Raw genomic sequence first — 9,501 nt, forward strand, 5'->3', positions numbered from 1 at the left:
TGGGATCTGCCCGGAGCGGCACGAACCCGTGTCCCCTGCATCGGCAGGTGGACTCTCAACCACTGCACCACCAGGGAAGCCCTAGTTAGTATTCTTGATTTTAATCTGTGATGTTCATACAATTAATTATATAAATGTAAATTTGCTGCATGATTTCTGCACTCTGGACTCTTTGCAAGAACTTTTTGCTATCCAGCTCTTATTACAAGCTCATCATTAACAACTAGTTTGGTCTTGTCTTATGAATACTGAGAATTGTACAGTTGATCACGTTAGCTTTTTTTTTTTTTGCTCTGACCTCCAGAGAGCTCAGGCAGTTTCTTAGTCTGACTTTAATGATCGGGTAATATATTTTAAGATGTATGTCTGTGAACAAACTTTTTGCTCCAGCCTTCTCCTTTTAGCTTATTTATCCTTTCCCTTATATCCCTCTCAAAATTCTTAGTTGCAAATAAGAGAAGTCTACTCTCACTCTCCAGCTGATTCAAGCAGACAGTGTATCAGAGCAATGACTGGGGAGCACAGAGTCTCTGGGAGGGTCAGAGTCAGAGAACCAGGCTTGGAGCAGCAGCCTGAGTCACACCAGGACTGGTCCAGGGGGAGCCACAGTCCCTCTGCTGGGTACTGTCAAAGGCTGGTGTTGAAACCCACATCAGAATCCAGGGACATCCCACACCTCACTAGATTCATGTCAGTCATTTATGGTGAGTCTCACGTGAGCATCTGATGGGAGAAGTCTAGGTAGGATGCCTACAACAGAGCTGCAAGGGAGGCTGTTGCATTGGGGAGGATGGCTTTAGACCTCCCCGACACAGTAGGGGCATTCAGAGGAATTGGGTAGCTATCCACTATTGTTATTGATAGGTAGCTACTGTATCCTGATGTTATTTTAAATAATATAGTCACCAGTGATCCTTCTGTGGGGGAAAAAAGGAGAGGGTTAACCCAGGCTATCAGATGAGTGCGAGCACTCCTGTGCACAGCAATCATGCCAACGCGCAGCCTGGTGCACCCTCCCTGGCCTCTGTGTCCCTCCGCCCTCCCACCAGAGCAGACAGCGGAGCACAGACCCTTCTTGGGCTCTCAGGGCTCCAGGCCTGTGGGAGTGGGAGTGGGAATGAGATGAAATGTTTGAAGGTTAGCGAGACCCAAGGGTCAGAGGGACTCCGCCCACAGCTGGAAATGAGCCCCTCCCTTGGTCCTTTTATCCAGCTGCATTTCAGGCTTGGTAAGCATTGTAACTCGCCTCAAACTGGAAGCAACCCTTAAAGACCAACTAGCCTGACCTCATTGGAATAATGACCTCTTAGCTCAGTGAGTGGCAGAGGTGAGATAATATGTTGGTGTGGGGAGGGAGTGGATGACACTCCACAGCCACTGACCCAGGGCAGGCTTTCCTGGCATCACTGGGCTCAGACAGAGCAGATGTGGACAGTTGGAGGACAGTGGGGAAGCGAGAGCGTCGGGGATGGACCAGGCTCCCAGCTGGAGCAGGAGAAAGGGCCTGGGCCGGACCAGCCCCTACCACTGTCCTGCGACCCCTCCTTCCGCTTCTCCCCCCTCCTCCCTCCTCTGTTCTGTCTTCTCTGGGTCCCCGGGTGAGGCCCAGGTGACTGAGCATCCTCTGGCAGAGGGAATTAACACACTTAATTAAAGTGTCCAATTAAGAGCTTTACATATTTCTTAATTACCGCCTAAGTCTTTGGGGGGATGATTTGAAATGGGATTTTCACGTGTTTCCTCATTTAGCCTATGGTGAGCCAGCTGGGACCTCAGGGCTCAGGTAGGAGCTGGCAGAGCCCTGTTCTGCAGCAGCTCTTCTGAGCATGAGGTGGCAGGGTGGGGTGTGCAGCAGGAGCCTGGCGCCCAGCCCCCCACGCTTCTCCACCTTGCAGGAGGGCAGCGCTGGGTTTTCTGGTTTGTGAAAATAGAACAAAAGGAAACAAGGATCAGACAGATGAAGCTGGTGTCTCCAGCTGTTCCTCTTATCACCACAGGGCCTGGGGGCTGTGCACCTCATGGTCAGGCCAGGAATGGGGGACTTTGTAGGCAGGGAGGTGCATGGGACTGGTGGAGCCATCTCCCCAGGCCCCTGCAGGGCAGGGACACTGGACCAGGAAGGGACTGGCCTCCTTCCCAGCACTCCCCAGCATTTCCCATCTGTGTTCTGGAAACTGAGCTGATGGGACACCTGAGTTAGCTGGGCCCATCGTAGGAATGGGTTGCTGGTCTGAGCCCTGGGGAAGCAGATTTGCCTTTTCAGCCCCGAGGACCACCTTGTGACAGCTTCGGACCTTCTCTGACCTGGGCAGGCTGATGGGGCTGTGGGCCAAGAATGCAGAGACCCTTTCCCTGGCATGGGGACTGCTTTCCTAAAAACACAAGTGTCTGAGAGGTGGGCAGCCCGCCAGGGAGGTCTGCCACATCCTTCCTGCCTGCCTCCCTGGGCCCAGCTCTGTGACCCCAAGGAGGACCAGGGGGGACCCTGCACTGGTGTGGGCGGAAAACGTGAGTGAGCAGCTGGGCACAGATGGTGGGGCAAGGTTCGGGTGTGGCTTGGTGCGGGGACCCCAGGGGTGGGGCACATGCTGCCGAGTCTTGGCAGACCCTCTACCAAGTCTCCAGTGAACTTCTTGTGCTCTGCCTCACATATTGCCCCATTTCTGGCCCTCACGGCAGTCTTTCCACCTCCACCCTCACCCACAGTGGAGGTGATGGGGCGGAAAGGGGTCCTTCCTGGAGCAACACAGTGTCGGAGTGGGAGTCTGGGTGCTCACAGCCCACTCAGCTGTCTGCCTGTGGCCCGGGCACCAGCCACGCCCGGGAACTCTCATAGGCACTGACCCCAAAGCCCTGGGAGTCTGACTTCACGTGGCAGCCATGGTGAGATGTGGGTAAGGGACAGCTGTATGCAGAGGACACCTCAGCCTCACATCACCAGACCCCTCTGGTCCCTCTCCTGGGAATGCTGTCCCCCTGATGCCTCGTCTTCACCAATCAAGACCCAGCCCAAATGCCACCGCCTGCAGGATGCTTCTGCAATTCCCCAGCAGAGAGTGGCCTTACCTTTTTGTTGGCCTCTCGGTACCCCCTCTCAAGTTGCCTCACATCTTAGGTGTTTGCACCTGAATCTGGCTCTGCCACTGGGTGAGGGCTGCTGTAGGGCAGAAGGACATCTGCTTCTCACTGTGAATTCTGGGCCTAGCCTGGGCCTAGCACAGAGTAAGCCCCCACTGGGTGTTTGTTGAATGAGTAGAGAGGCCTCACGTCCTCTGCGGCTACCTAGAAGCCACCTGAATATACAAAAATCTATTTACCTGGGACCTGCCACTGAGATGGGGACTGGGGCCCATGGGAGGCTGGTGGAGTGAGTGGCCCCCATGGGTGAGGTCCAGGTGGGTGCTGCTAGCTGGCTGTGAAGGGCCACCTTGCACTGGTGGAACTTCCAGGGTGTGTGGAACTGAGCTCATCGGGACAGCCCATGGGTTTGCAAGACCTCTGGGCCCGAAGCTTAGATGTGGGTAAGGAAAGGACTGTTCCGTGGTGACATCAATAATGGAAGATAAGCTTAGATCCTCAGCTCATGACGTTGCATGATTATTACCCATCATTATGTAATGATTTTTTTCTGAATGTAGTGCTGGTATTTGTGCTTTGGTCTGACAATTTTAAAGAAAGCTTTTATGGGTGACCTGAATCCAGAGTGATGACTTGGTGTTTGCTGCTTGTCCAGTTCGCTTGGGTGTAAGGAATGGTCCCATCATGTGCTAGTCACAAAGCCAGGTGTCAGGGAGGCGTCCTGGGCTCTCCTCTGAGTCTGACCAGTTACTAGGTCCTGTCACTCTCCTCTGCTCTCCGCTTCTCCCCAGCGCCACTGCCTTTGCTTTAACTGAGATCCGCCATCCCTCGCTGGATTCCTGCCCCCAATCTGGCCCCTGTAGGCCCTTCCCCCCTTAGAAGTGTAAGTTTTCTTCCTAAAGCACAGAACTGTTGCTCTGATTACCTAATACTCTATAACAAACCACCCCAAACTTAGTGGCTCAAGAGGATGAAAATATTTACTTTGCTCAGGAATCTATAATTTGGGCAGGTCCTAGCAGGGAAAGGGTGCCTCTGTTCCACTTTGATGTCTCCAAGGCTGGAACTCAAGTCATCTGAAGGCTCGCCCACCCACAGGTCTTCTGGCTGTTGGCTGCTGGCTGGGGGCCTCCGTTTCTCACACGTGGGTGTCTCCATGTGGTTCTCTCACGTGTAGGCTGCCTTGGGCTTCCTCACAGCATGGCAGCTGGGTTGAAGGGCTAGCTTCCAGAGTGTGAGGGAGCTGGAGCATTCCAGACCGAAGCTGTGCTGCCTTTTCTAACCTCGCCTCGAGTCACACACAGTGCCATTTCTGCCACAGTCACAGGCCCACAGATTTACCTCTGGATAGAGTGTCTGTGGTGCATTGTAAGAAGAGCACATGGTATGGGGCATATTTTGTGAGCCATTGTGGCCATTATGAGCTGCCACACCTTTCCTACCACCTCTCTGCTTAAGACCCTTCAGGAGCTCCTGCCGCCCCTAGGAGAGAATCGTGCTCCTCAGTGTGGCCACATGGCCTGGCCATCTAGCCCCTGGCCCACCGGGCTTGCCTCTATCTGTCCGTCCCTTCCCTTCCTCTACAACTGGCCCCAGAGATGGATTTTGGTTTAAATCAACTCAGTGGCCAACTTCCTTGAACAGTGCTTGTCGTTTACCCGTCTGGCCCCATTTTCCCTGAGACAAAGTACAGGGGAAATGACCTTGACCTTGTTGCCTCCCATCTCTTTGCAGAAGCTTTTTATCTTCCTGCCTGTGTGCATTTGCTCCCGCTGTTCCCTCCGCCCAAAATACCTGGTCTCCTCTGACCCCCCGCTTCCCACAGTTCAACAGCTGCCCTTGCAGCCTTCCTGATGCCCAGCCCCCTGGGCTCCCGCCCTTTGTGATCTCCTGCTTTGCTGCTGGTCAGACCTTCCCATAAACCAGCACAATGTCATTCATGAGGTGAGGTCTTTGGCGTCATATCTGGTTTTATACGTCAGCTCCACTGCTTCCCAGCCATGTGACCTTGGGGATACGAGCCACCTCACTGGATCATGATGAGGATTAATGAGGAAACCTAAGAATTTCTTGTCTGGCGCTGAGCGGAATCCCAGTAAGAGTTAGCGTTTCCATTCCTTCTTTCTAGAGGCTCCTAATAAGCGCTCAGGAATGCATTTTCTCACCCTCATTTGGGTGAAAGAGGGAAAATGTCTCCCTGCTTAATCATGTGGGATTAAACCACCCGAAGATTATAAGAATATTGCTGAGCCATGAGCGGAGAGAAAAAAGTTCAATAATGATTGCCTGCTTATTTTTAATAAAATCCTTCCAATAGAGCTGAATCTCTGCCCTGGGAAAGAGCTCCACATTGCTGCAGTGGTGTCTGAGAGCAGTTGTTCGAAGGGCAGTGGGACAGTATGACCTTGAGAACAGGGCTGTGTGGGGAGGACGGCCCTCCCACAGGGGGCAAGGGGCCTCAGGAAGGCAGGGGGCTTCAGGGGGAGGGTCTCCCACCCCACCCCCTGCCCAGCCCTGTCTGAGCTGCTTGAATGCGCTGTCCTCTTGGGCCTCCCCTTGGCTGGCCCAGTGGTGGTGCCCAGTCAGTTGACGGCTCCAGCTGTCGCACTGCTCTTTGCGGTGAGACGAGAGTGGCCAGGTAGGTGGGCTGTGCAGGCTCTTCATACCCAGGTTCCAGCACCTTCCACCCAGAGCAGTTGTTGAGGATGGGGTGTGGGGTCAGGAAGTGCATGGGGCGGCCCCTTTACCCAGCCAGCTCCTTTACATGATGCCAGGGCAGCAGTGGGCGAGGGGCTCCTTTGTAAAGCTCTGCCTCAGGGCCCTAGGGACAAAGCATGGAGGCACTTTTCCTGCTGTTGGTGCTGCATAGTGTTGCCTGGGCTCTGCTCTGAGGGCTGGTTGGTCCCCTGCAGGCTGGTGAGCCCCACCCTGGAGCCCCAGGGCCATGGGTCAGGGTGGAGGCCTGGCTCAAGTTGGGGCCAGGGCAGGACACCATGGTGTTGATGCACACTTGCCTGCAGTAAAGGGTGCACACTGAGGCCGCGGGGAGGGTGAGCAGTTAGAGGCCTCTAAGCAGGGAGGCCAAGCTGACAAGTTCAGACAGGGTCTGAGCCATGTTGTCCTGGCAGCCGTGGAAAGAATATGGGTGGTCTTGGGGAAGCTCTGAGGCAGGGAAGAGGAGGGCTTCTGATCTGAGAAATGAGAAAAACCACCTAGAAGAGTGGGAAGAAATCATCCACTTTTGATAACGAGGCTGTCATTCAGTCCAGGCCTCAGTTGGGGTGCTGGGCCCCAGGTGTCCTAACCCATCCATCCTTGCTTTGCTGAGCCCTCCATTTGCCCAACCCGTGCCTGAATTCCCAGTTTCTGGCCTTGCAGGTTGGGTCAAGCACTGCCTGAGTAGGGAGAGGCCCTGCCTCCAGCTCATCCCAAGAAAAAGGTGCCTTGACTTGGCAAGGCTATTCCCGGAGCTCCGTTACATCTACAGTGGTGGCAATAATGACCCAGCAGAATCCTGAAACCCAGCATGACCCAAAGACGCTGAGGAGCGTCAGGGATAGGAGCTCAGTCCCTGGTCCGACCACCTTATCCTGGCCCTGCTCGGCTCTGGCCCTAGGCAAGGAGCTGTCAGCTCGTTTCCCCTTGTATAAAATGGGGGTGCATGAGTACCTGCTTCAGGGTTGGGGACTAACCAGGGTGGTCTTAAGGGCTTAGTACAGCGTTGCTGCAAACGCAGAAGTCCTGCAAGCTTCAGGTAAGTGGATGTCCCGTCTCCTCTGTTTACTGCTGTCGTGTAAATCTGTGCCTGGCACAGCCTTGGGGTGTGGCTGACACGCTCCGGAAATACAGGGTTCAGGTGTTGCCTGTTACGGTGACTGTGAGAAAGCTCAGAAAATATTGACACTGGCCAGGACCCCACACCTAAAAGTTCCTCCTGCACAGTCCCAGGACACTACTTGTTTCTTTGGCATTTTCTCCTCCCACCTAGCAGTCGCCCTGCAAGCCACTGTGAAGCCACTGGCAGTGGCTAGCGCCTCAAGAAGGGGAACTTGGCAGAGAAGCCTTGCAGGGCTTTCTGATCTCTCAGCTCCTCCGTGAACCTCCTGTTCCTTTAGTGGCTTTTGGGGATTCCGCTGTCTCTCCTCCCTGCCTGCTCAGCTGCCCCAGGGGAGAGCCCGCTGGAGAAGAGGACGGTGTCCCTTTCGCCAGGGTGTGAGTTGCTGTGTGTCACCACAGAGGGGAGCTACCAGTGGGCCCTGCAGTACCTCTCTTCCCGAGGAGGAAGGAACTTTCCATTGTCTCTTGGAAAAGGAGGATGCCGTGCGCTCCCTGATTTCATCCTCCTCCTGCTGGCTCGGGTTGCTCCACTTTTCACTCTGTGGTCGGTCCCCCCTCAGCAGTTCCCAGCCAGGCCTTTCTGTGGCCTCAGAGCCTCAGAGCCGATCCTCCAGGTGTGGGAAGCCCCCACTTCTCACCTTTGTGTGAGTTTGAGTGGAGATTTAAGGCAATTGGAAAATACTTGACAGATGTAACTTTTATTAGAAGCTCAAAGGGCAGTTTCCAGGTAAACTTACAAGAGATCCTGAGTGTATTACTGCTCACCCCAGAGATACTGAGAAGAGAAACGAGGCTATCCTGACACCAGCGGGTGTACTGCAATTCAGGCCTGGCGCTACCCACTCTGAGCTGGTGTCAGGCTGCCCAGGTTTAAGGGCACAATCCCCAACTGGATTGCCACCCACCTCTGACGCAAGCTGTCAGTGGGGTCCCCAGGAGCAGTCGCACTTCTGACTAGCTGGCTGCAAATCTGGGGGTGCCCACGACCCTCCTCAGGTTCCATAATTCACCAGAATAACACAGAACTCAGGAAAGCACTCTACTTAAAATTACAGTTTTACTATGAAAGATAAAAATCAGGAACAGCCCAATGAAGAGACGCAAAGGGTGAGGTCTGGGAGGGCCTGGAACTGAGCAGTGTGTCTACTCCCCGTGGAAGGCAATTGCCCTTCCCTTACAAGTACTGGCTGTTGGGAGAGGACTGCACTCACCTGGTGCACTACTGAGGCTTCCGAACTGGAAAAGGACCTTTCCCAGAGGAACCCCATTGGGTTGCCCTGCTCCGTCCAGGCAGTGACCAGCCACCCTTCCAGGCCCAGCCTGTGGACATCCCGTCCAAGAATTGGAGAGAGGCGGAATGAGAGCTCTTGGGCGCTGGCTGTCTTGCGTTCCCTGCCAGAGTTATCTGTCTTCAGCAGCCTGGAGCACAAAGAGCTCTGAGCCAAGCTCAGCTGGTCCGGTCCCCCTCTGAGCCTCCCAGGGCCATGGCAGAGACTCGGTGGGACGGAGAAGCACTCCATGCTGGGCCTGACCTAACAAATATTCCTATCACCCTTCCTTCCCACCCAGATGCTCACAAATGCTGCAGCAGGCATTTCCGTCACAGCCAGGCCTCAGGGGACCTGCACAGGGTTAGGTCAGAAGCCAAACCCTGCAATTTGGGAAATTAGCAGCATTTATGGGATTCCCAAGAGACTTCCTGGTTCTTTTAGCCATACCAGTGGTTCTCCATTGGAGGTGTTACTGCCCCTTAGAGGGCATTTGCAAATGTGCAGGGGAGTTCAGGCTTGTCATGGTGACAGGGGATCCTGAAGGCAGCAAGGTCCGGGGATGCTAAACATCCTGCGAGGAGCTGGACAGTCAGGCACACGTTATGAAAAATAGTCCTGCCCAAGAGAGACACTGGGGAGTCATTTACTTCCCCTGCCCCCTGGTTCCTTGGAAAGCCACGTTCCTCATCAGTGCCCAGGCTGAAATAAAGGAGCATGTCTCCATCCTAGCCTGTGACCAAGGGCAAGGCAGTATTTCCAGGTAAGCGTGGGCTCATGTGACAGAAGCATCTTGTAATGCACACACTTGCTCTGATTCTTCATGTATGGCTCTTGCATCAGTTGGGCTCTTATGGATCAAGGAAGACCTGGATTTGGGTGGTAAGAGTTCACAGGGCAGGGGGAGGCCTCCTCCTTGGTGCCTGGCAGGAACACCCCTGCAGCCCACCCAGTGTAGACTCGGCTGCCTCACCTCAATGTCCCTTTCTGGGGGTCCCACCTCCCACTTCTGTTTCTGCATCTCATCTTTTCCTCTGGGCTTTTTTGTTTCATTATCTGTTTTTGTCACGTGAAATGTGTTTAGAGGAGCCTAGCTCGGATCACGGCTAAACCCCTCTCTTCTTGTTGTTTTACAGTCGGGAAGACGTCTCTGATCACACGGTTCATGTATGACAGCTTTGACAACACGTACCAGGTGAGTTCCTGGGTCTCTGCCCCCCACCAAGCCCTGCGGTGTTTGCAGCCTTGACAGCCACCTGGACACCATGCCAGCCTCCCTCCCAGGGTTGCTGATGCTAGGATGAGAGTGGGGCATTCC

The 9,501-nt window shown here is 54.4% G+C and overlaps 1 protein-coding gene across 2 annotated transcripts in view; it reads left to right on the forward strand.

Moving 5' to 3' along the window:
* Positions 1-9,501, forward strand: part of RAB6B (RAB6B, member RAS oncogene family) — a 58,580-nt gene that overhangs the window by 17,768 nt on the left and 31,311 nt on the right. For both annotated transcript variants that reach the window (XM_007457557.1, XM_007457558.1), the window contains exon 2: positions 9,320-9,378. In XM_007457557.1, coding sequence (XP_007457619.1) covers positions 9,320-9,378 — 59 coding nt within the window. The remainder of the gene's footprint in view (positions 1-9,319; positions 9,379-9,501) is intronic.

Source organism: Lipotes vexillifer, unplaced genomic scaffold, assembly GCF_000442215.2.
Source record: "Lipotes vexillifer unplaced genomic scaffold, Lipotes_vexillifer_v1.1 scaffold86, whole genome shotgun sequence".
In the NCBI taxonomy this organism is placed as follows: domain Eukaryota; kingdom Metazoa; phylum Chordata; class Mammalia; order Artiodactyla; family Lipotidae; genus Lipotes; species Lipotes vexillifer.